The following is a 26,833-nucleotide window of genomic DNA, read 5'->3' as shown; positions in this document are numbered from 1 at the left end:
GCCATCTGAACCTTGTTTCCTCATCCCTACATAAGCTTCTCTCTTCCTTTTCACAAGACATTCCACGTCTTTCGTGAACCATGGTTCCCTCACTCGGCCATTTCCTCCCTGCCTGACAGGGACATACCTATCAAGGACACACAGTATTTGTTCCTTGAAAAAGTTCCACTTTTCATTAGTGCCTTTCCCTGACAGTTTCTGTTCCGAACTTATGCCCCCTAATTCTTGCCTAATCGCATCATAATTACCTCTCCCCCAATATGTAGAGATAGAACATAGAACAGTACAGCACAGAACAGGCCCTTCGGCCCACGATGTTGTGCCGAGCTTTATCTGAAACCAAGATCAAGCTATCCCACTCCCTATCATCCTGGTGTGCTCCATGTGCCTATCCAATAACCGCTTAAATGTTCCTAAAGTGTCTGACTCCACTATCACTGCAGGCAGTCCATTCCACACCCCAACCACTCTCTGCGTAAAGAACCTACCTCTGATATCCTTCCTGTATCTCCCACCACGAACCCTATAGTTATGCCCCCTTGTAATAGCTCCATCCCCCCGAGGAAATAGTCTTTGAACGTTCACTCTATCTATCCCCTTCATCATTTTATAAACCTCTATTAAGTCTCCCCTCAGCCTCCTCCGCTCCAGATATGGGGGTAGGGCCTGGGTGGGATTGTGGTCGGTGCAGACCCGATGGGCCGAATGGCCTCTTTCTGCACTGTAGGGTTTCTATGATTTCTATGATATCGAGTAATTGGCAAGAAAGCAAGTCGAGAACCTAAAGGACAGTTAGTTCTGGAAAATAAACAATGAAGAGAAGTTTCCAAGAAGACTGAAGTAAAAAGGAACAAAGAGGACCTGCAAATGAAGTTTTTGGAAGCCAAAGTCAGAGCTGATAAGTGCAGACGTGGTGGAATTAGCGAGTGAAAAGCCAGTGATATCTGAAGCACGGCGAAGGTTGGTGATATCTTACTCCAGCCTGTGCAGTAAAAGGTTGAAGCAATCGTGAAGCATTTTGAGGCTGGATCCCTGAGAGACTGTGCAAAAGCTTGAAAGTTCCTGGCTATTCAGGAGAAATGAATACTGAAAGGAGAGTTGGAAAACCTGGAGGCGCACCCTTGTTGAAAACAACTGAGGGAAAAGTAGTGTTTGAAAGACGATTCTGAGGCATGTCTGTTCGAGAGTAGAGTTTAGAAACACTCGGGTGGAAGCCAGGATCCAGTTGTCTCACAGTGTCATAAGCATCTGGGAGGATTTGAAGAGAAATTCACAGATTAATTGGGTGGCATCTGCCACTTGGTTTCAGAGTCGGGTGTATCTGACAGCTAGCTTGTTGGTTACAAGGACGATATGTTTACTGAGAACATCACAGCAGAAGATATATTTTGTAGCCTGTGTTATCCTTGTTAGAATGTAACCAGTGATAACATTGGATCTGTTATAATTTGACCAATGGTAACAAGCTGTAAGGGTCAGCTGACCCAGTAAACCATATAACCAATGACAGAATGATGTGATGATCAGCTGACTCTGTATAAATTAGAACATGTGCCTGCGTGGGTTTCTTCCGCGTTCTCCAGTTTCCTCCCACAGTCCAAAGATGTGTGGGCTAGGTTGATTGGCCATGCTAAATTGACCCTAGTTTCGGGGGGATTAGCAAGGTAAATACGTGGAGTTATGGGGATAGGGTCGGATTGTTGTCGGTGCAGGCTCGATGGGCCAAATGGCCTCCTTCTGTACTGTGGGGATTCTGAGATTGTGAGGAACTTGGAATGGCGAGGCCTGACGTTTGGCGTAATGAAGTTTCTTTAGACCATAAGACATAGGAGCAGAATTAGGCCACTCGGCCCATTGAGTCTGCTGCACCATTCAATCATGGCTGATATTTTTCTCATCCCCATTCTTTTGCCTTTTCCCCATAACCCCTGATCCCCTTGTTAATCAAGAACCTATCTATCTCTGTCTCAGACACTCAATGACTCGGCCTCCACAGCCTTCTGCGGCAAAGAGTTCCACAGATTCACCACTCTCTGGCTGAAGAAATTCCTCCTCATCTCTGTTTTAAAGGATCGTCCCTTTAGCCTGAGGTTGTGCCCTCTGGTTCTAGTTTTTCCCACTAGTGGAAACATCCTCTCCACGCCCACTCTATCCAGGCCTCGCAATATCCTGTGAGTTTCAATAAGGGCCCCCCTCATCCTTCTAAACTCCAACGGGTACAGACCCAGAGTCCTCAACCGTTCCTCAGACCACAAGCTCTTCATTCCAGGATTCTTAAACGTTTTCTTTAATTTATAAATTGGAGTAAAAGTTTTGTTATATTTTTATTGTCTACACTGGAAGGGTTCATTCTGGATCAACAACTTTACATTTGTGAAGGACTCAGGAACACACATTGAAACAAGTATCAGCTGTTGCTGAAGGACCATGAAATAGGTGAAAGATGCTCTGCCAGAAACTTATTGGTCTTCCAGTACAAGGCAAGACAGATAGTCCCCAACCAACTGTGGCTGACTGGCACATTCCAAAGTAAGAAGTTTAACAACACCAGGTTAAAGTCCAACAGGTTTATTTGGTAGCAAAAGCCACACAAGCTTTCGGAGCCCAAAGCCCCTTCTTCAGGTGAGTGGGAATTCTGTTCACAAACGGGGCATATAAAGACACAAATTCAATTTACATGAATAATGGTTGGAATGCGAATACTTACAGCTAATCAAGTCTTTAAGATACAAACAATGTGAGTGGAGAGAGCATCAAGACAGGCTAAAGAGATGTGTATTGTCTCCGGACAAGACAGCCAGTGAAACTCTGCAGGTCCAGGCTACGGCAAGCTACGACATCTCCTCCGGAGCCTTCAACATGTCATTGATGAAGACGAACATCTCGCCAAGGCCATCCCCACACCCCCACTTCTTGCCTTCAAACACAATCTCAAACAGACCATTGTCCGCAGCAAACTACCCAGCCTTCAGGAGAACAGTGACCACGACACCACACAACCCTGCCACAGCAACCACTGCAAGACGTGCCGGATCATCGACACAGATGCCATCATCTCACGTGAGAACACCATCCACCAGTACACGGTACATACTCTTGCAACTTGGCCAACGTTGTCTACCTGATACGCTGCAGGAAAGGATGTCCCGAGGCATGGTACATTAGGGAGACCATGCAGACACTGCGACAACGGATGAACGAACACCGCTCGACAATCACCAGGCAAGACTGTTCTCTTCCTGGTGGGGAGCACTTCAGTGGTCACCGGCATTCGGCCTCTGATATTCGGGTAAGCGTTCTCCAAGGTGGCCTTCACGACACACGACGGCGCAGAGTCGCTGAGCAGAAACTGATAGCCAAGTTCCGCACACACGAGGACGGCCTCAACCGGGATATTGGGTTCATGTCACACTATTTGTAATCCCCACAGCCTCCCTGGACCTGCAGAGTTTCACTGGCTGTCTTGTCTGGAGACAATACACATCTTTTTAGCCTGTCTTGATGCTCTCTCCACTCACATTGTTTGTAACTTAAAGACTTGATTAGCTGTAAGTATTCGCATTCCAACCATTATTCATGTAAATTGAGTCTGTGTCTTTATATGCTCTGTTTGTGAACAGAATTCCCACTCACCTGAAGAAGGGGCTTGGGGCTCCGAAAGCTTGTGTGGCTTTTGCTACCAAATAAACCTGTTGGACTTTAACCTGGTGTTGTTAAACTTCTTACTGTGTTTACCCCAGTCCAACGCCGGCATCTCCACATCATGACATTCCAAAGCCCAGGGTTATGTGCTGGGGTCACATTGACACTGAGGGCAACTGCCTCAGAGGCACAATGGGGGAAGTTCGCTGTCTAAGACATTTCAGCCAGAGTGAACTGAGTTCTATGACTCACATTGAATATATGCAGTGAATGTTACATCCACCACAATTGTAGTGATGCACCTCGTTTGCAACATGATCTATGTCGAAAACCTAAATACCTTTTCACTATTTCTAATGACTGTTTTGAAATGTCTGTAATGTTTTATTGACTTGACAGAAGCACCTCAGAGTGTATGAAGAGAACCTGAATTTGTGTGATGAATATTTTGAAATGTTTGTGACATTTTTGCAGATATTTTAACCAATAAGGTATATTTTTGAAGAAAAATCAGAATCTTTGACAGAGCCAACAAGTGGTTTTAATCAGTCTGAAAAATTGTGAAATATTCCAATAAGTTTTGTAAGTTGCAGTGGTTTGCATTTTCTGCGTAGGTGAGACTAGTTAACGATGGTGTTAAAATATTGCTCTTCTTTACTCTATCACATACTTTTGTGTAACTCTTTATGCTTGAAGTCAGGGAGAGAAGCACAGCTTTGATAGTTTAATCATCGATCCATTCTTACATTAGAACATAAAAACCTAAGAATTAGGAGCAGGAGTTTGCCATCTGGCCCCTCGAGCCTGCTCCGCCATTCAATAAGATCATGGCTGATCTTTTTGTGGACTCAGCTCCACTTATCCGCCCACTCACCATAACCCTTAATTCCTTTACTGTTCAAAAATGTATCTATCCTTGCCTTAAAAACATTCAGTGAAGTGGCCTCAACTGCTTCACTGGGCAGGGAATTCCACAGATTCACAACCCTTTGTGTGAAGAAGTTCCTCCTCAACTCAGTCCTAAATCTGCTTCCCCTTATTTTGAGTCTATGCCTCCTTGTTCTAGTTTCACCCGCCAGTGGAAACAACTTCCCTGCTTCTATCTTATCTATTCCCTTCATAATCTTATATGTTTTGATAACATCTCCCCTCATTTTTCTGAATTCCAATGAATATAGTCCCAGTCTACTCAGTCTCTCCTCATAAGCCAACCCTCTCAATACTGAAATCAACCTCGTGAATCTCCTCTGCACCCCCTCCAGTGCCAGTATATCCTTTCTCAAGTAAGGAGACCAAAACTGTCCACAGTACTCCAGGTGTGGCCTCACCAGCACCTTATACAGCTGCAACATAATCTCGCTGTTTTTAAACTCCATCCCTCTCGCAATGAAGGACAAAATTCCATTTGCCGCCTTAATTACCTGCTGCACCTGCAAACCAGCTCCTTGAGATTCCTGCACAAGGACACCCAGATCCCTCTGCACAGCAGCATGCTGCAATTTTTTACCATTTACCAGCTAGTCCCCGTGCCTTTCGATGACTGATTAATCGGGGTGAAGAGCAGAACACCAGCCTGGGCTGTTAAAATAAAAGAGGCTGATGCAAAAGGGCACGTCACCCATGGCAACACAGAAACAGATTTTTAAGCAGGTTCGACGATCATCGGGGGTCAGTATTTTCCGTGGGACTTGGCAATGCCCCTCAGAGTCAGAGCAACTCCAGTACAACAACAAGGAAGCTCTCGTCACCCAATTAATATTGTTTCTAAATTGTTTCACAGTTCAGAGACTTGATAGAGAGGTTTAAAGCCATGAGGGTGGATGGACAGAGTGGAGAGGGAGAAACTGTTCCCACTCATAAAACGATCAAGATTTGATTTGATTTGATTTGATTTGACTTATTATTGTCACATGTATTAGTATGCAGAGAAAAGGACTGTTTCTTGCACCTCATACAGACAAAACATACCGTTCATAGAGAAGGAAACGAGAGAACGCAGAATGCAGTGTTGCAGTCATAGCTAGGGTGTAGAGAAAGATCAACTTAATGTGAGGTAGGTCCATTCAAAAGTCTGACGGCAGCAGGGAAGAAGCTGTTCTTGAGTAGGTTGGTACGTGACCTCAGACTTTTGTATCTTTTTCCCGACGGAAGAAGGTGGAAGAGAGAATGTCCGGGGTGCGTGGGGTCCTTAATTATGCTGCTGCTTTACCGAGGCAGCGGGAAGTGTAGACAGAGTCAATGGATGGGAGGCTGGTTTGCGTGATGGATTGGGCTTCATTCACGACCTTTTGCAGTTTGCAGAACGGGGAGGGCAGAGATTTTAAGAGGTTTGCGAAAGAATCTGGTGTGACGTGAGAATGAACTTTTTTGCACAGGAAGTAACTCGGCTCTGGAATGCACTGCCTGGAAGTGTGCTGGAGGCAGGTTCAATCGAGGCATTCAATAGTTAGATGACTATTTGAATCGAAACAATGTGCAGGGCAGTGGGGAAAAGGCAGGGAATTGGAGAGGCAATGCAGACATGATGAGTCTTCTGCTGCACCATTGCAATGCTGTGAAGATGTGATAAATTCTTCCCGGGGTAATGGGTATTAGACCGAAGCTCTTCTCGATATATTTCAGTAACTGGAACTTGGGTTCCAGCTCAAAAATGGAAAGTTTCCAATGGATATGAAACAGAGAAATTTATTAAAAAGTGAGGGTGGAGAAGAATAGATTTCAGAGTTGACAGATGCAGTATAATCGGTTAGTAGAATAGCCAGGTGAGGGAAACCTTTGAGAAGTGGCCCGCCCCATTCACTTATTCTCATTTCACATCAGTGATACATTTAAAGGTCTCCAAATATAATTAACCCCAGCCTCTGCCCCAACCTCCTCCCGCCAACTAATCTTCTCACCCAATCTTCCCCTAATCTTCTCACCTACTCCCATCCCACCTCCTCCTCAGTTCTCCACCCTCCCCACTCCCCCCCCCACTCACTCCCTATCTCCCTCCCACCCCCTCCCCACTCTCCCCATGTCCCTGAAACTCAGGGGAGAGGGGATGGAACAGTCTACGATCGGGAGTAGTAATCTGTAAGCCATCCTATATATAGTGTTAATGAACCATGTTTGGAACAAGTACCAGAGTCTGAGTGCAGCCTCTCCACATAAGACAGGCCATGCAGCCAACAAATGAAACACGGGAGTGGTGACACAAATCTAACAACGTGTGGGTGCCAAAAGCTGAACGCCGCAGCAAGCTGCAAATATACCCAAGAAGGAGGCACACTGGAGAACTGGGAGTGACGCCAGTGCTGGTCGAGCAGCTGCTGCCCTTTCCACAGGCGTTCAAAGACTTAGAGACCCCACAGAGAGGCCAGAGTTGGGAGTTTTGGAAAGGACATCCTCAGGTACCGAGCAGCATAGGGATTGCACCCAAAAGAGCAGAGGCACAAGATTAGTTTACTCCGCTACTCCCATAGGGCCATTTGCCAATGCTGCCTTCTTGAGACAGGGGTTGGAAGAGCCCTCCGCAAACTTCCAAACTGAAGAGCAGTGGAGACGTACTTTTGTCCAGCACAGAATCTCAGTAATCGAGTAAGTGGTTCAATACACTGCACAGGCTGAACTCCAGGAACTAAATAGACACAACATCAAAATTAGCCGGCTGGGTTACTGGGGAGGGAGAAGGACCACAGTAGGAAACAGTACCACTGCAGGGAAGTCCATTGTCAACTTGTCCGATCACACACTTCAACCAGATGAAATCGAAGTTCTCAGCCGAGGGCTTAATTTTTGCCCCACCACCAAAATAGACCCCATCAGTCTCGCAGCAGACACAGAGGAATTCATCAGGCGAATGAGGCTGCGGGAGTTCTTCCACAAACCCCAAGAGGCCAACAGCGAACACAATGAGACAGCCAATGAACCGGAACAGCCGACAGAGAGATCCGCAGTGCATCCGAAGAGGAAAGAGTCGAATTGGACTCCTCCGGAAGGCCGCTGCCCTCGACTTGACATGTATGCCCAAGCCGTCAGGAGGTGTGTCAATGCCAGATTCATCAGCCGCACTCACAAGACAGCCCCGAACATCACCCAAGCACAACGCAACGCCATCTGCGCTCTCAAGACCAACCGCAACATTGACAAAGGAGGGGCCATCGTCATACTGAACAGAATGGATTACTGCAAAGAAGTGTACCGACAACTGAACAACGAGGAACACTACAGACAGTTACTCGCAGATCCGACCAAAGAACACACCCGTCAACTCAACAGACTGATCAAGTCCTTTGATCCGGACCTTCAGAGCACCCTTCGTGCTCTCATCCCACGTACTCCCCGCGTTGGAGATCTCTACTGCTTCCCGAAGATACACAAGGCAAACACACCTGGCCGTCCCATCGTATCGGGCAATGGGACCCTGTGCGAGAACTTTTCCGGCTACATCGAGGGCATCCTGAAACCCATTGTACAAAGAACCCCCAGCTTTTGTCGCGACACTACGGACTTCCGACAGAAACTCAGCACACATGGAGCAGTTGAACCAGGAACACTCCTCGTCACAATGGATGTCTCGGCACTCTACACCAGCATCCCCCACGACGATGGCATTGCTGTAACTGCCTCAGTACTCAACGCCAGTTTCCAGATGCAATTTTACAACTCATCCGCTTCATCCTGGACCACAATGTCTTCACCTTCAACAACCAGTTCTTCATCCAGACACACGGAACAGCATGGGGACCAAATTCGCACCTCAATATGCCAACATCTTCATGCACAGGTTCGAACAAGACCTCTTCATCACACAGGACCTTCAACCGATACTATACACTAGATACATCGATGACCTTTTCTTCCTTTGGACTCATGGTGAACAATCACTGAAACAACTATATGATGACATCAACAAGTTCCATCTCACCATCAGACTCACCATGGACTACTCTCCGGAATCGGTTCCATTCTTGGACACACGCATCTCCGTCAAGGACGGTCACCTCAGCACCTCACTGTACCGCAAGCCCACGGATAACCTCACGATGCTCCACTTCTCCAGCTTCCACCCTAAACACGTTAAAGAAGCCGTCCCCAACAGACAAGCCCTCCGAATACACAGGATCTGCTCGGATGAGAAGGATCGCAACAGACATCTCCAGACGTTGAAAGATGCCCTCATAAGAACAGGATATGGCGCTCGACTCATCGATCGACAGTTCCGACGCGCCACAGCAAAAAACTGCAGTGACCTCCTCAGAAGACAAAAACAGGGCACGGTGGACAGAGTACCCTTCGTCGTCCAGTACTTCCCCGGAGCGGAGAAGCTACGGCATCTTCTCTGGAGCCTTCAACATGTCATTGATGAAGACGAACATCTCGCCAAGGCCATCCCCACACCCCCACTTCTTGCCTTCAAACAACCACACAACCTCAAACAGACCATTGTCCGCAGCAAACTACCCAGCCTTCAGGAGAACAGTGACCACGACACCACACAACCCTGCCACAGCAACCTCTGCAAGACGTGCCGGATCATCGACATGGATGCCATCATCTCACGTGAGAACGCCATCCACCAGGTACACGGTACATACTCTTGCAACTCGGCCAACGTTGTCTACCTGATACGCTGCAGGAAAGGATGTCCCGAGGCATGGTACATTGGGGAGACCATGCAGACGCTACGATAACAGACGAATGAACACCGCTCGACAATCACCAGGTAGGAGTGTTCTCTTCCTGTTGGGGAGCACTTCAGCAGTCACGGGCATTCAGCCTCTGATCTTCGGGTAAGCGTTCTCCAAGGCGGCCTTCACGACACACGACAGTGCAGAGTCGCTGAGCAGAGACTGATAGCCAAGTTCCTCACACATGCGGATGGCCTCAACCAGGATCTTGGGTTCATGTCACACTCTCTGTAACCCCCACGACTTGCCTGGGCTTGCAAAATCTCACTAACTGTCCTGGCTGGAGACAATACACATCTCTTTAACCTGTACTTAACCCTCTCTCCGCTCACATTGTCTGTACCTTTAAGACTTGGTTACCTGTAAAGACTCGCATTCCAACCATTATTTTGTAAATTGAGTCTGTGTCTTTATATGCCCTGTTTGTGAACAGAACTCCCACTTACCTGACGAAGGAGCAGCGCTCCGAAAGCTTGTGTGGCTTTTGCTACCAAATAAACCTGTTGGACTTTAACCTGGTGTTGTGAGACTTCTTACTGAAGAAGCCACATTGCGCGAAAGCCTGCCATAATGGGGAAAAGGGCAGGAATACCTGACAGCAATTGTCTTGAGGTGCTCACCCGACAATGCAAAGGAACAGCGCAAGATTGCTGCCAAGATTGCCCCGCAGAGTGTTTCTAACGCAGAGAGAAAGGAGTCTTCAAGCCATTCTCTAATTGAGGGAAAAAAAACGAGAACATTTATGAAATGCATCCATCCAAGGAAGTGAAAACAACAACAGAAACAAAATTACAGAGTTCCCGGGTTCGATTCCCAGCTCGGGTCACTATCTGTGTGGAGTTTGCACATTCTCCCCGTGTCGGTGTGGGTCTTGCTGCAATTGTTCAAGGTACTGGTAGAAGGCCTGATCGGTCCTGATAGACTAGATTATGAGAAGCATGGACAGAGTGGATAGTCAGAAGCTTTTTCCCAGGGTGGAAGAGTCAATTACTAGGGGGGCACAGGTTCAAGGTGCGAGGGGCAAGGTTCAAAGGAGATGTTCGAGGCATGTTTTTTATACAGAGGGTGGTGGGTGCCTGGAACTCGCTGCCGGGGGAGGGAGTGGAAGCAGATACGATAGTGACTTTTAAGGAGCGCCTTGACAAATACATGAATAGGATGGGAATAGAGGGATATGGTCCCTGGAAGGGGAGAGGGTTTTAGTTCAGTCGGGCAGCACGGTCGGTGCAGGCTTGGAGGGCCGAAGGGCCTGTTCCTGTGCTGTAATTTTCTTCATTCTTTGTTCTTTGATGCTGAAAATCTGAAATAAAAGCAGAAATATTGGAAATGCTCAGCAGGCCTGGCAGTATCTGTGGAGGAAGAAAGAGAGTTAATGCTTCAGATCGACAATCTTTCTTCAGAACTGCCAGATCTGCTGAGTAATTTTATTATTAAACGAGCAAAGCCGTACTCCTCATCCTGAATTCAAAAGAAATGCAAAGGTCAGACAAGGTTATCCAGGTATGTGGCATTCGAAACATGATTTTATTGAATGGTGGAGCAGGTGCGCGAGGGGCTGAATGGCCTACTCCTGCTCCTATTTTGGTGTTTGCAGGGAGCAGAAAAGGTGAAGATCATCGCAGTTTTGGGCCACATTGCCTGATAGATTGTTGATGTGTGCGCTTCCGAGTTTTGCACGTACCCCGCCGACAGAAATGATGTGTGAGTGTGCAACATCGTTAGGACGCGTACCCGATGCATTTTTGCACAATTTCAAGTGAAGAAGACTACAATTAAATAAGCACTGGTGAAAAAAAAAGCATATAATTTCTAAATAGAGGAATGAGTACATGAGGGAGAATGAATCCTCCACTGTCAACTTCCTTGGGGTCACCATCGACCAGAAACTCAACTGGGCTCGCCACATAAACGCAGTGGCTTCAAGATCAGGTCAGAGGCTGGGAATACTGCGGCGAGTAACTCACCTCCTGACTCCCCAAAGCCTGTCTGCCATCTACAAGGCACAAGCCAGGAGTGTGATGGAATACTCCCCACTTGCCTGGATGGGTGCGGCTCCAACAACACTCAAGAAGCTTGGCACCATCCAGGACAAAGCAGCCCTGTTTGATTGCTACCCCATCCACAAACAGTCATTCCCTCCACCCCCGATGCTCGGTAGCAGCCCTGTGTACTATCTACAAGATGCACTGCAGGAACTCACCAAGGTTCCTTAGCATTTTCATACCCATGACCACTACCATCTAGAAAGACAATGACAGCAGATACCTGGGACACCACTACCTGCAAGTTCCTCTCCAAGCCACTCACCATCCTGACTTGGAAATATATCGCCGGAAATATATCGCCGGAAATATATAAATGGCTACGATATAATTGGGATTACAGAGACATGGCTGCAGGGTGACCAGGGGTGGGAATTGGATGTCCCAGGGGATTCAGTATTCAGGAAGGACAGGCATAAGGGAAAAGGTGGTGGAGTGGCACTGCTGGTTAAAGAGGAAATGAACACAATAGTGAGAAAGGATATTGGCTCTGAGAACGTGGAGTCTGTATGGGAAGAGTTGAGAAATACCAAGGGGCAAAAAACATTAGTGGGTGTCAAATAGAAAGCCTCAAACTGCAGTGGTGATGTTGGGAACGGCATTAAACAGGAAATTAGAGATGCGTGTGATAAGGGAATATCGGTGATCATGGGTGATTTTAATCTGCACATAGACTGGGCAAATCAAATTAGCCGCAATGCCGTAGAGGAGGAGGTCCTGGAGTGTTTATGGGATAGTTTTCTTGACCAATATGTGGAGGAACCAACTAGGGAGCAGGCCATCTTAGACTGGGTACAGTGTAAAGAGAAGGGAATCATTGCCAATCTAGCTGTATGAGATCCCTTGGGAATCAACGACCATAACATGATAGAATTTTTTATCAAGATGCCCAGTGAAGTCGTTGATTCAGAGACTAGGGTGCTGAATCTGAACTATGAGGATTTGAGGTGTGAGTTGCCTTTATAGATTGGGGAGAGTTACTTTAAAGGGATGACAGTGGATAGGCAACGGCAAACATTCAAGGAACGCATGGGGGAACTGCAGCAACTGTTTATTCCTGTCTAGAACAAAAGCAAAATGGGTAAGAGAGCCAATCCATGGCTTACAAAGGAAATTAGAGAGAGTTTCCGATCTAAGGAAGAAGCACACAGATTGGCCAAGAAAAAATAATAGGTCTGAGGATTGGGAGTAGTTTAGAATTCATCAAAGAAGGACCAAGGGATTGATTAAGAAGTGGAAAATACAGTACGAAAGTAAGCTTGCAGGGAACATAAAGACTGACAGTAAAAGTTTCTATAGATACATGGAGAGATAGAGATTGGTGAAGATAAACGCAGGTCCCCTACAGACAGAAACAAGGGAATGTATAATAGGGGACAAAGAAATGGCTGAGTAACTGAATACATACTTTTGTTCTGTCTTCACAAAAGAGGACACAAATCAGACACCAGAAATGTTGGAGAATGCAAGGTTTAGTGAGAGGGAAGAACTGAGGGAGATCAATATTAGTAGAGAAATGGTGCTGGGAAAGTTGATGGGATTGAAGACGGATAAATCCTCAGGGCCTGAAAATCTACATCCCAGAGTACTTAAGGAAGTGACTTTAGAAAGGGAATTAAGGCTCTAGAAATAGTGGATACATTGGTGGTCATCTTCCAGGATTCTATCGACTTTGGAACAGTCCCTGCAGATTGGAGGGTAGTGAATGTCACTCCAATATTCAAAAAGGGCGGTCGAGAAAATACAGGGAATTATAGACCAATAAGCTTAACATTGGTTGTGGGAAAAATTCTCAAATACATTATCAAGGACTTTATAGCAGAGCATTTAGAAACCAGCGGCAGGATCAGACAGAGTCAGCATGGATTTATGAAGGGAAATCATGCTTGACAAATCTGCTGGAATTCTTCGAAGATGTAACTAGTAGAGTTGACAAGGGGGAGTTAGTCGATGTGGTATATTTGGATTTTCAGAAAGCGTTTGACAAAGTCCCGCACAAGAGATTATCGTGCAAGATTAAAGCGTATGGGATTGGGGGAAGTGTATTGAGATGGATAGAAAACTGGTTGGCAGAGAGGAAACAAAGAGTAGGAATTAATGGGTGCTTTTCAAATTGGCAGACAGTAACTAGTGGGGTGCCACAGGGATCAGTGCTGGGACCCCAGCTATTCACAATATATATTCATGATTTGATGAGGGAACAAAATGCAACATCTCAAAGTTTGCAGATGATACCAAGCTGGGTGGGAGGGTGAACTGTGACGAGGTTGCAGAGATCCTTCAGAGTGATCTAGACAGGTTGGGTGAGTGGGGAAATCAATGCAGATGCAGTATAATTTGGATAAAGGTGAGATTATTCACTTTGGAAGCAAAAACAAGAAGGCAGATTACTACCTGAATGGCTGTAAATTGGGAGAGGGGAGTGTGCAGAGGGACCTGGGTGTCCCAGTGCACCAGTCGCTGAAGGTAAGCATGCAGGTGCAGCAGGCGGTAAAGAAGGCAAATGGTATGTTGGCCTTCATTGTGAGAGATTTCGAGTACAGGAGCAGGGATGTGTTGTTGTAATTATACAGGACCTTGGTGAGGCCACACCTAGAGTATTGTGCGCAGTTTTGGTCTCCTTTTCTGAGGAAGGATGTTCTTGCTCTGGAGGGAGTGCAGCGAAGGTTTACCAGGCAGATTCCGGGGATGGCGGGACTGATGTATGAGGAGAGATTGACCCGGTTAGGATTGTTTTTGCTGGACTTCAGACGAATGAGGGGGGATCTCATAGAGACTTATAAAATTGTAACAGGACCAGACAGGGTAGATGCAGGGAGGATGTTCCCGATGGTGGGGGGAGTCCAGAACCAGGGGTCACAGTCTGAGGATTCGGGGTAGACCATTTAGGACGGAGGTGAGGAGACATTTCTTCACCCAGAGAGTGGTGAGCCTGTGGAATTCATTACCACAGGAAGTAGTTGATGCCAGAACATTGAATGTATTCAGGAGGTGACTGGATATAGCACTTGGGGAGAATGAGATCAGAGGTTATGGGGAGAAAGCAGGATTAGTTGGATGATCAGCCATGATCTTCATGAATGGCAGAGCAGGCTCAAAGGGCCAAATGGCCTCCTCCTGATCCTATCTTCTGTTTCTATGTTTCCCTCGCAGTCGCTGGGTCAAAATCCTGGAATTCCCTCCCTAAGGGCATTGTGGGTCAACCCACAGAACATGGACTGCAGCGATTCAAGATGGTGGCTCACCACCACCTTCTCAAGGGCAACCACGGATGGGCAATAAATGCTGGCCAGCCAACGATACCCATGTCCCACGAATGAATAAAATAAAATCCTTTATTGAGCACTGAGATTAGTCCCAGCTGGATGTCTGCGCTCTATTCTGGTCACCACATTCTGGATGAATTTCAAGGTCTCGGTGAGGGAGCAGAGGAAAGTGACCAGAATAGTTCCAGGAATGAGAGACTTCAATTAATGCGGAGAGACTGGAGAAGCTGAGATTATTCTCCTTGAAGCAGAGAAGGTTAAGGGGCTCTTTGAAATTTTGAATGTTTTCCACAGAGCAAATAAGGAAAAGGTGTTTCCCATGTCAGGAGAATGGCTAACCAAAGAATTAAAATGCAGGGCGAATTACTCAATAGCCAGAGATCACATGAGGAAGATTGTACACGGAAGGTTATCCTGATGTGAAATTCGATGCCTAGAATTGCCTGTAGTTGGAAACAGATACAAAAGGAAATGTGAGGTAGGTTTGAATAAAGGTTTGCAGGGCTCTGGGGGAAAAATAGGAGGCTAATTGGATCAAAATTAGCCTCCGATGGGCCAAACAGCCCTAATCAGGTTTATAATTTGCAAAACATTCTGGAATGTGTTCTGAGTGAAAGTTGTTTGCATCTTCTGGGTAATGATGGTGTTAACGCGGGCAATTGGGAGCAGATTAGGGGTTTTCAAAAGAAGGGTGGCATGGACAAGTTGGGCCGAAGGGCCTGTTTCCGTGCTGTAAACCTCTATGGCGCCATGACTCTATAATGATGGCTCTTGCTCCAGGGCGACATAAACTTTATTGTGCTATAATTCAGGGTGGAGAGCCATGGTTTCAATAGTTTAAACATCTCTATCAGGCCAGAACTCTACCCATCTGTCACTCCTCCCACTCCCGGGCCCATTGTCCCCACTGACCTTTGGTTATTGAGTAACCTGAGAATACCACTGTAGAAAAGCCTGAATGAAACCAGAGAGTAGCTCATGGCTTTGGCAATCGCTCTGGGAACTTGCATACTTTCAGTGCAACAACAAGGAGGTAGGAGGCACCCAATTGAGATCGGAGTACATGTTTTAAAATTAAAGCAAAATTTTCCTCGGGGCAATGGTTATTTGACAGAGTTATAATGATTCTCAGAGACCAATCAGGATGAGCCAAGCCCAAATAGAGCATAGGTTTTCTTCCTCCAGTCTCACTCTCCGCCAAAGTAATTCAGAGACCGACTGCTGGGGACTTTGTGCAGGTACGTTAGTGTTAAACCTTCTGTCGGGTGTGGTGAGTTAAACTTGTTCAGATTCGCTGGGTACGGGGAGCAGGCAGTGATGGTGTTAAAACATTGCTCTTTCTCTGTCGCAACTCGTATTCCTTCATGTTTGAATTCAGGATGTGGAGCACGGCTTTGCTAGTTTAATGATCGAGATACTCGGCAGGTCTGGCAGTTCTGAAGAAAGCTTGTCGATCTGAAACACCAATTCTGTTCCTCTCTCCACAGACGCTGCCAGACCGGCTGGATATTTCCAGTATTTTCTGCTTCCATCCCAGATTCTCAGCATCCACAGTATTTTATTTTTGTCTGATAGTTTAATCGGTGATCTAGTTTAATCAGTGATCTGTTCCAGTTTTCCCTCAATAGTATCCGTGTGTCTCTGTGGCTTCCTGTCCTTGATAAACCCGGGTGGAGGGTCCAGGTACAGGCAGCAGGACCTCACCCTGGGAGTTGCAATAAAAGTGACTGAGGTAAAATTCAGTGTGACTTGGTGATGCCTCCAGATTATCGATCATTTTAAGCACTAGAGACAGGAGAAACCCGATGAATATTGGTGTCTCTGTTTTTAGGTGATATTGCAGTGAAAATTAAACCTGGGGTAGCGATTCTCCCAAGAGTGCTGAATTGGTGGGAAAACTGTTCTCGATCCCGACTGTTTTGTCAGTTCAGCTTCTCACCTGACTCTCCGCACTCTGTGCACTGCATAGGTCCCAGTCGCGAATCTCATTAAAAACCCGGGGGGCGCGGGGCCTATTCGCGTCGGTGTCCGACAGTTCTGGAACTCTGCGCATGCGCAGTGCCCCCGATCTGTCAGTCTCCCCGTTTGCTGCCAGATCGATTGCAGGCCAGCCCGGGACCCCCCACAGTGCTGACTCTCCAGCACCCCCACCCCCCCCGCAACCCCCATGGTCCAATTGCGGCCCCCCACAACAATTCCTGGGCCAGCCCTGACCCCCTGCCTGTCCCAGAGCACCCCAATGTACAGCCCAGCCCCCCCAGCAGTGGCTGTCCCACACCCCCCCCCACTCTGACAGAGCCCCCTGCCCCCCGCTGACCACCTTCCTCCTCCCAGATCAGACCACACCCCCCCTCCCCAGCCCCCCCCCCAACCCCAATCGCTGCCCTCCCTCCAGCCCAGACCGATCCCCATGCAGAGTGGCGGCAGGACCCCCCACCCCCACTGATCGCCCATAGACCCTGTTCCCAATAGGCCCCGTCCCCTTGGCACTGCCCAAAGCCTGATGGGCAGTGCTAAGGTGCGCCCTGGACATGGGCGCTTTGCCCCTTGGGCAGTGCCAGGGGGCATAGGCTGGCACTACCAGGGCACCCATGCCCAGAGGCACAACCCCCCGCCGCCCGACCCACTGGGGGGGAGCCCCGATTGCCCCCTCCTTCATTCTGGCAGGGTCTCCTGCTAGTTCCTGGAACATGGGGAGCTACACTAAACCCCACTGGAATGAAGTACTCCTGGCGGCGTGGGAGATTCGATCAGGACCTGAAAGGTCCCGATAATTAACAAATCTATATATTTAAAATAGATTTTTAAAAGATTTAAATGGCTTACCTGCCTTCCCGCCGGTTTCCAGCGTGGTCTGGCCGGCGACTGTTCGCTGTGTTCCCCACGCAAAGCGCAAATCCCCGTTCAAGGCCGCAGACGCGCGTCTCCCGGCCGCACCCGCTGGGAAAATGGCGGGCGCAGATGGAAGAATCCATTAGACTGAGGTTCTTTCTGAGGTTCTTTCTCAAAAATATTACTGGCTTGGATCTGGATGTAAGAGAAACTAGTTCCAAAATTAAACTCATGCACAACAAATGCATGCGGGTGCAACTTTCTGTGTGTGGCGGAGGGATGGGGAGAGGTCGATGCAAGGGGCTGAGATTTTACAAATGAGATTCTTGGCTTTCTGAGCAGAGTACACAAGCAAGAGAGTTACACTCTCACGCAGACAACGTGCAAACTCCGCACAGACAGTGACCCGAGCCGGGAATCGAATCCAGGTCCCTGGCGCTGTGAGGCAGCAGTGCTAACCACTGTGCCACCGTGCCGCCCATATTTCTTGAATAGAGATTTATGATATTCAAATTCCTTCAGACCATCTCATAAAATTTTGGAAGATGATAACTAATGGATTCACTATCTCTGCAGCCATGTTTCTCTTCAGACCCGAGGCTGCAGACATCACGTCCAGTGGAATTGTCAGCCTTCACTCGCATTAGTTTTCCCGGCGCTTTTTCTCGAGTGACCGCAAATGTTTTCAGTTCCTCACTCCCTTTGCTCACTGATTTTCTACTATTATTGGGATTTTGTCTTTGACTTTGAAGATAGATACAAAATATTCTGTTCTGTTTTATCCGTTCTTTGGGAATGTCACTAGCAAGACCAGAGTTTGTTGCCCAACTCTATTCTGCATTCCGTCTGACATAGGTACACCCTCAGTGCTGTTAGGGAGGGAGTTTCAGGATTTTGGCCCAGCGACAGTGAAGGAACACTCAATATATTTCCAAGTCGGGATGGTGAGTGTCCTGAAGGGAACCTCCAGGTGCTGGTGTTCCCATGCATCTGCTGTCCTTGAGCTACTAGACATTAGAGGTCACAGGTTTAGAAGTTGCTGCCTGATGCGCGATATAACACACGAGAGGCGTGATGTACTCGGGAAATAAAGGCTTTTATTGCCAACAATAACAGAGCTACCATATACAGTACACGATCCCAGACTAAAGGGTCACCAGGCAGAGCAGTGGCCTTTATACCTCTCCCAGGAGGCGGAGCCGACTGGGGTGTACCATAACAACTATATTAACAGGTAGAACAGCCCAACCCTAACCCCAACAATAACATATATACAGACTCATAGTACTGGCCAGACCCTGGCTCAGCACTACCTGGTGGGAACCAACAATGGTTCACCACATTGCCAAAGGAGCTTTGCTGAGTTCCGTCAGTGCATCTTTTAGATGCTATATCATCTAGGTGGTGGGTGGACTGAATGTTGCAGGTAGTGGATGTGATGCCAATCAAATGGGCTGCTTTGTCCTGGGTGGTGTTGAGCTTCTTGAGTGTTGTTGGAGTTGCACCCATCCAGGCAAGTGAGGAGTATTCCATCACACTCCTGACTTGTGCCTTGTAGATGGTGGACAGGCTTTGGGAAGTCAGCAAGTGACCTATAGAATTCCCTGCCCCCTGAACTGCTTTAAGGTCAGATGATCATAAGAAATAGGAGCAGGAGTAGGCCATTCAGCCCCTCGAGCCTGCTCCGCCATTCAATAGGTCGATGGCCTATCCGACATTCGTCACGTCCACTTTCCTGACATTTCCCCATAACCCTCGATTCCCTTCTATCTATCTATCCAGGCCTTAACAAGGATAATTCCCGGGCAATTGGGATGAGCTTCGGGGGGACTAGCTTCAGGGTTTTAAAAAAAGGGGCAGCATGGACAAGTTGGGCCGAAGAGCCTGTTTCCATGCTGTAAACCTCTATGTCTATGACTCTGCCCCTACAGCTCTGTGGTAAAGAGTTCCAAAGTCTCACAGCCTTCTGAGAGAAGAAATTCTTCCTCATCTCAGTTGTAAAGTGGAGCCCCTTTATTCTGAGACTATGCCCTCTGGTCCTAGACACTCCCATGGGGGAAACATCCTCTCAGCATTTACCCTGTCAAGCCCCTCAACAATCTCTCATGTTTCAATGGGATTACCTCTCATTCTTTTAAATTCCAATAAGTCAAGTCCCAACCTGTGTCATAAGACACTCCCTCCATACCGGGGATCATCCCAGTTGCGGATAGCGATGAGCATTAGAACATAGAACAGTACAGCACAGAACAGGCCCTTCGGCCCACGATGTTGTGCCGAGCTTTATCTGAAACCAAGATCAAGCTATCCCACTCCCTATCATCCTGGTGTGCTCCATGTGCCTATCCAATAACCGCTTAAATGTTCCTAAAGTGTCTGACTCCACTATCACTGCAGGCAGTCCATTCCACACCCCATTGGGCATTGTCGGACAATACAGCAGGATATAGATAGGCTGGAAAATTGGGCGGAGAAATGGCAGATGGAATTTAATCCAGATAAATGCGAAGTGATGCATTTTGGAAGAACTAATGTAGGGAGGAGTTATACAATAAATGGCAGAGTCATCAGGAGTATAGAAACACAGAGGGACCTAGGTGTGCAAGTCCACAGATCCTTGAAGGTGGCAACACAGGTGGAGAAGGTGGTGAAGAAGGCATATGGTATGCTTGTCTTTATAGGACGGGGTATAGAGTATAAAAGCTGGAGTCTGATGATGCAGCTGTATAGAACGCTGGTTAGGCCACATTTGGAGTACTGCGTCCAGTTCTGGTCGCCGCACTATCAGAAGGACGTGGAGGCGTTAGAGAGAGTGCAGAGAAGGTTTACCAGGATGTTGCCTGGTATGGAGGGTCTGAGCTATGAGGAGAGATTGAGTAAACTGGGGTTGTTCTCCCTGGAAAGACGGAGAATGAGGGGAGATCTAATAGAGGTGTACAAGATTATGAAGGGTATAGATAGGGTGAACGGTGGGAAGCTTTTTCCCAGATCAGAAGTGATGATCACGAGAGGTCACGGGCTCAAGGTGAGAGGGGCGAAGTATAACTCAGATATTAGAGGGATGTTTTTTACACAGAGGGTGGTGGGGGCCTGGAATGCGCTGCCAAGTAGGGTGGTGGAGGCAGGCACGCTGACATCGTTTAAGACTTACCTGGATAGTCAAATGAGCAGCCTGGGAATGGAGGGATACAAACGATTGGTCTCGTTGGACCAAGGAGCGGCACAGGCTTGGAGGGCCGAAGGGCCTGTTTCCTGTGCTGAACTGTTCGTTGTTCTTTGTTCTTAACATTCTATGAACTGCCTCCAATGAAGTAATATTTTCCCTTAAAAAAGGGGACCAGAACCGCTCACTCCAGCTCTGGTCTCAGCTGTCACAGAATCCGTACAATGCAGCAGGAGGCCACCTCCTACCCCCTGCCCCTTCCCCCCTCCCCCTCACCACTCCCCCCTCCCCACTCCCCACTTCCCCTCCTTCCCCGCCCCCCCTCCCCACTCCCCCCTCCACCTCCTTCCCCGCCCCCCCTCCCCACTCCCCCTCCCCCTTCTTCCCCGCCCCCCCTCCCCACTCCCCCCTCCCCCTCCTTCCCCGCCCCCCCTCCCCACTCCCCCCTCCCCTTCCTTCCCCGCCCCCCCTCCCCACTCCCCCCTCCCCCTCCTTCCCCGCCCCCCCTCCCCACTCCCCCCTCCCCCTCCTTCCCCAGTCTCCCTCCTTCCCCTCTCCCCGCTCCTCCCCCCTTTCCCTCCCTCCCCTCCCCCTCCTCCTCCCTCCCCCTCCTTCCTCCCTCCCTCCCCCCCTCCCCCCTCCCCTCTCCCTCCCCCCTCCCTCTCCCCTCCCCCCTCTCCCCTCCCCCCTCTCCCCTCCCCCCTCCTCCCTCCCCCCTCGCCCCTCCCCCCTCCCCCCTCCCCCCTCCCCCCTCGCCCCTCCCCCCTCCCCCCTCCCCCTCCCCCTCCCCCCTCCTCCTTCCCCCTTCCACCCTCCCCCCTCCTCCCCACCCCCCCTCCTCTCCTCCCCCCCTCTCCCCCCCCCTCTCCCCCCCACCTCGCCCCCCCCCCTCTCCCCCCCCCCCTCTCCCCCCCCCCTCCCCCCCCCTCTCCCCCCCCTCTCCCCCCCCTCTCCCCCCCTCTCCCTCCCCTCCCTCCCCTCCCTCCCCTCCCTCCCCTCCTCCCACCTCCAGCCTAATCCCCATAACCCCGAGTATTTACCATGATCAATCCCCCTAACCTGCACGTCTTTGAAATGTGGGAGGAAACCGGAGCACCCGGAGGAACCCCACGTAGACACGGGGAGAAGGTGCAAACTCCACACAGTCACCCAAGCCAGGTATCGAAACCAAGTCCCTGGCGCTGTGAGGCAGGAGTGCGAACCACTGTGCCACCAGTACCTTGTACAGTTGCAGCAAGACTTCCCTACTCTTATATTCCCACTCCCTTAAAATAAGGACCAACATTCCATGAGGCTTCCTGATTCCCTGCTGCACCAGTGTGCTAGTTCTCTGCGTTTCGTGCACAGGTCCCCTCAAGCCGCTTTGTGTTGCAGCTTTCTGCAGTTTTTCTCTATTTAAATAAGACTTTGTTCTTTTGTTCTCCCTTTCAAAATGAACAACTTCACATTTTTCCTACATTCTACTCCATTCGCCAACTTTTTGCTCACTGACTGAACCTATCGATAGCTCCAGTGTTTCCAGCTATGATCCTTCGCTATTTCCAGCTTCATTCATTCAACTCTATTCATGGTTTCAGCTCTGAAGCTGTTCCTGCGATATTTCACCATTGATGATGTTAGCGGAGATTCTAACTAATTCAAATAAACCAGATTCCGTGCGGCAGATATTAAAACCATGAGAGGAACATCCAACCAACAAGTTAAGAGCTGATGTGGACTCACGTGAATGTTTTATCCTGAATTTTTTCGATCCACTTTCAGTCGAAGAGGTTGCGCAGGCCAAGTGAGCATTCCCGCAAGTATGGACGATTACAGGATAGTCTCGCATCTTGTGATGATAGAATGGTGACAGGATAGGAGGCCATTCAGCCCATTGTGTGTTTTGCAGTTCCAGGGAAATGGACTTCATGTCAATAGAGTATTTCAAAGAACAAAGAACAAAGAAAATTACAGCACAGGAACAGGCCCTTCGGCCCTCCAAGCCTGCACCGACCATGCTGCCCGACTTAACTAAAACCCCCTACCCTCCCGGGGAACCATATCCCTCTATTCTCATCCTATTCATGTATTTGTCAAGACGCCCCTTAAAAGTCACTACCGTATCCGCTTCCACTATCTCCCCCGGCAACAGGTTCCAGGCACCCATCACCCTCTGTGTAAACAACTTGCCTCGTACATCTCCTTTGAACCTTGCCCCTCGCACCTTAAACCTGTGCTCCCTAGTAATTGACTCTTCCACCCTGGGAAAAAGCTTCTGACTATCCACTCTGTCCATGCCTCACATAATCTTGTAGACTTCTATCAGGTCACCCCTCAACCTCCGTCATTCCAGTGAAAACAAACCAAGTTTCTCCAACCTCTCCTCAGAGCTAATGGTCTCCGTATTAGCTAATGCTCTCCGTACCAGGCAACATCCTGGTAAAACCTTTCTGTACCCTCTCCAAAGCCTTCACAACTTTTTGGTAGTGTGACTATATTCCAAATACAGCCCGACTAACTTTCTATAAAGCTGCAACGTGACTTGCCAATTTTTAAACTCAATGTCCCGGCCAATGAAGGCAAGCAAACTTCCTCTGCCTTTTCTCCCTACTCCTGGAAATCCTTTCCCTTCAGATAATGATCCAAGTCCCACAATTCAATCTGTCTCCACCAAGTTCTCAGGTAAATTGTTCCAAATCCAAATCACTCGCTATGGAATAATGTTTTTTTCCCCCCACGTCACCATTTCTCCTTTTGCCAGCCAAGTTACATCAATATCCTGTGATTGTTGATCTTTCCACCAATGGGAAGAGTTTCTCTCTGTCAACTCTGACCAGGCCCCTCTTCATTTTAAATGTGTCACGTTAACCTTCTTTTCTCCAAGGAGAGTATCCCCACCATCTCCAGTCTACCCATGTGACAAGTTCCGCACATTCTGATGAACCATTTCTGTGAATCTTTTCTGCAACATCTCCAATGCTGTCACATCCTTACTAAGACCAGAACCAGACTCAATACTCTAGTTGAAGTCAAACCGATGTTTTATACAGGGTTTATCAACAATTTCCTGCTTCTGTACTGTATTCTCTATTTATGAAGAGCTCGATCCTCTTTACTAACCCCACTCTCAACCTGTAACCTTCAATCATTTCTGCACATTAGCCCCAGGTCGCTCTGCACCCCTTTATTAATTTGATTTTATATTGTCTCTCCCTGCCCTCCCTGACGAGATGAAACATTTCACACGTCTCCATCTTCATCTCTAACTTGTTCACCCGTTCCATCAACCTGTTTAGTTTGATTGAAGTTTTTCACCAGCCTCCTTAGAGTTCATGATATTTCTAAATTTGTACTATCCACAGATTTCCAGACTGTTCACTCTGTTCACTAAAGTCTAGATCATTAAAATATCCCAGGGAGAGCAGGGGGCTGCCAACACCAAGCCCTGGGAAATCTCGCTCTAAAACCTCCTCCAGTAACAAACCACAACCATTCACCCTCTGCTTCCTGTCACTTGCCAATTTTTATCCATGTTGTTCCTGTCCTTTTTAATCACCGACATTGCTCACAAGGCTGTTGTATGGCACTTTACCAAATGTCTTCTGCTGCATTATCCTCATCAACTCTCACTGCCCCCTCATCGCAAATCTCAAGCGAGTTAATTAAATACAACTGGCCCTTGGAAAATCCACGCTGGCTTTTCTCATCTAACCTGCATTCAGCCGTCGGATTGTGGGTTTTGTCCTGAATGATCGCTTCCAGTAGAATGCACTGCCAAAGGAGGTGGTGGAATCAGGCGCATTAGCAACATTTAAGAGGCATCTGGAGAGGATGTTTCGAATAGTAGGAAAAACTAGAACCAGAGGGCGTAACCTCAGGCTAAAGTGACAATCCTTTAAAACAGAGATGAGGAGGAATTTCTTCAGTTAGAGAGTGGTGTATCTGTGGAACTCTTTGCTGCAGAGGCTGTGGAGGCCGGGTCATTGAGTGTCTCAGACAGAGATAGATAGGTTCTTGATTAATAAGGGGGTCAGGGTTATGGGAAAAAGGCAGGAGAATGGGGATGAGAAAAATATCAGCCATGAATGAATGGCGGAGCAGACTCGATGGGCCGAGTGGCCTAATTCTGCTCCTATGTCTTATGGGTTCATGAATAGGGAGGGAATAGAGGGAATATGGAGTGAGTAAGGGCAGGAGGTTTTTTGGCGTTTAGCGAGAGCATCATGATGGGCATGGGCTTGGGGGTGCCGAAGGGCCTGTTCTGTGCTGTACTTCTCTTTGCCCTTTGTTCCTCCTTTGGGACGGCATCTTTAATGAGAACGAGATCATTCAGGAGTGATGTCAAGAAGCAATTCTTCACACAAAGGGGAGTGAAAATGTGGAACTCGCTCCCTCAAAAAGCTGTTGAGGCTGGCGGGCCACTTGAAGGGTTTGAGTTGGAGAATGATATATATTGTAGGGTGGAATGTTAAGAGTTACGGGGCCAAGGAGTGCCCTTGGGGCGAGGATACAGATCAGCCATGAGATCCCGAAGTAACAACAGTACAGGTTCAAGAGGCTGAATGACCTCCTCCTGTCCCTGAACACCAGGCACGTTGGTGTGGGTGGCTTTGTATACATGTGTTCCCAATCAAATCAAATAATCTTAAATGATAGAACGTTTCCCTTTGGATTATCGGGACGCCATCAAAATCAACCTGTTTATTTTGTTTTACAGGCGACTCAGAGCATGAAGATATTTTTGGGTCGAAGCCGTTGTTTCAAGTTTCTTCAAAAAAGGAAATGTCTTTTGGTTTTTGTCCCCCAGTTGCTGATATTTATTATACTTGGATATTTTAGCCAGTACAGGGTTGACTTTTTGCATTTGACGAAGTTTAATGACCACTCCTTCCTCATGCTGCCCAACAGCAGCTGTGACACCAATCCCCCATTTCTGGTCCTTCTGGTCACCAGTGCCCAGGACCTGTTGGAAGCTCGCTCGGCCATTCGGCAGACATGGGGGAGAGCGCGGACAACCCATGGCCAGAGGGTGGTGACCTACTTCCTGCTGGGGTACAGCCGAGAGCATCAGGAGCAGCTGCTGAAAGAAAGTTCACTGCACAAGGACATCATCCAGAAAAATTTCACCGACTCTTATTACAACCTGACCACCAAGGTACTGATGGGGCTGGAGTGGGTGAACCGATTCTGTCCGTCCACCTCCTTCGTGATGAAGACCGATTCCGACATGTTTGTCAACCCGGAATATCTGACCGAGCTCTTGTTGGGAAAGAATCGCAAGGACTTCTTCACTGGCCTCGTCATGAGGGGTTATGAACCCAATAGGGACCGATCCAGTAAATGGTATATTAGTGAACAGGAATATCCTCAGGAGAAATATCCACCATTTTGTTCCGGCACTGGGTACGTGCTTTCAACCGATGTTGCCAATGGAATCTGCAATGTTTCCAGGATCATTCCCTACTTTAAACTGGAGGATGTTTACGTCGGGCTGTGCTTGGCGGAGTTGAAGGTTGATCCTGTGGAAATCCACTCGGAACAGAAATTCCACAATTGGAATGTACCATTTTCTATTTGTGGTTTTCGGAAACTCGTCACCTCTCACTGGATGACTCCCTCTGAGCTGCTGAGCAACTGGAAATCACTGGAGGATGCAGCAGATACGCGTTGCCCTGGAGACGAGTGAAGGAGGGAGGCCATTTTACAGAGGCCTCACACTGACCCCCGTCGAATTCCCACAATTCCTGTGCTATTCCGCATCATTACAACCTTGTAAGGTCCCCTCATCGTGCTGATACTGTTTGGAAAATACTCAATGTACTAGAATCATAGAATCCCTACTGTGCAGAAGGAGGTCATTCAGCCCATCGAGTCTGCATCCTACCCAACCTCTATCCTCGTAACCCCACATAATCCCCTGCTAATCCCCTGACACTCGGGGCAATTTAGCAATCCACCTAACCCGCACATCTTTGGACTGTGGGAGCAAACCCGAGCACCCGGAGGAAACCCATGCAGACACGGGGGAAAATTTCATTTGATTTTGATTTGATTTGATTTGATTTATTATTGTCACATGTATTAGTATACAGTGAAAAGTATTGTTTCTTGCGCTATACAGACAAAACATATCGTTCCTAGAGAAGGAAAGGAGAGAGTGCAGAATGTAGTGTTACTGTCATAGCTAGGGTGCAGAGAAAGATCAACTTCATGCAAGGTAGGTCCATTCAAATGTCT

At 48.1% G+C, this 26,833-nt stretch overlaps 2 protein-coding genes across 3 annotated transcripts in view; both read left to right on the top strand.

The window, feature by feature from the left end:
• The window catches only part of LOC144505325 (beta-1,3-galactosyltransferase 5-like), a 51,104-nt gene extending 24,488 nt beyond the window's left edge, over window positions 1–26,616 (top strand). Inside the window, exon 2 of the mRNA XM_078231443.1 lies at window positions 26,374–26,616. The gene's annotated coding sequence lies outside the window, so the exon portion shown is untranslated. The remainder of the gene's footprint in view (window positions 1–26,373) is intronic.
• LOC144505322 (beta-1,3-galactosyltransferase 5-like) lies at window positions 15,581–26,380 on the top strand. 2 transcript variants are annotated; one of them, XM_078231438.1, is made up of 2 exons: window positions 15,581–15,655; window positions 25,314–26,380. In XM_078231438.1, exons 1-2 carry the CDS (start codon window positions 15,581–15,583, stop codon window positions 26,280–26,282), a joined length of 1,044 nt encoding a protein of 347 aa, XP_078087564.1. In that variant the 3' UTR covers window positions 26,283–26,380. The 2 variants fall into 2 exon arrangements, with proteins under 2 accessions (XP_078087564.1, XP_078087565.1); XM_078231439.1 differs by lacking the exon at window positions 15,581–15,655 and adding an exon at window positions 15,766–15,860.
• Window positions 26,617–26,833: the final 217 nt, after the last annotated feature.

The sequence above is a fragment of the Mustelus asterias genome, chromosome 16 (assembly GCF_964213995.1).
Source record: "Mustelus asterias chromosome 16, sMusAst1.hap1.1, whole genome shotgun sequence".
Taxonomy (NCBI): domain Eukaryota; kingdom Metazoa; phylum Chordata; class Chondrichthyes; order Carcharhiniformes; family Triakidae; genus Mustelus; species Mustelus asterias.
Note: the sequence above shows the minus strand (reverse complement) of the source record. Positions and strands in the feature narration are given on the sequence as shown.

Coding starts and splice junctions, on each gene's coding strand:
- LOC144505322 (XM_078231438.1), top strand. CDS start 15,581: ATGAAACCAGAGAGTAGCTCATGGCTTTGGCAATCGCTCTGGGAACTT. Junction 15,656..25,313: donor TTCAGTGCAACAACAAGGAG/GTAGGAGGCACC, acceptor TTTGTTTTACAG/GCGACTCAGAGCATGAAGAT.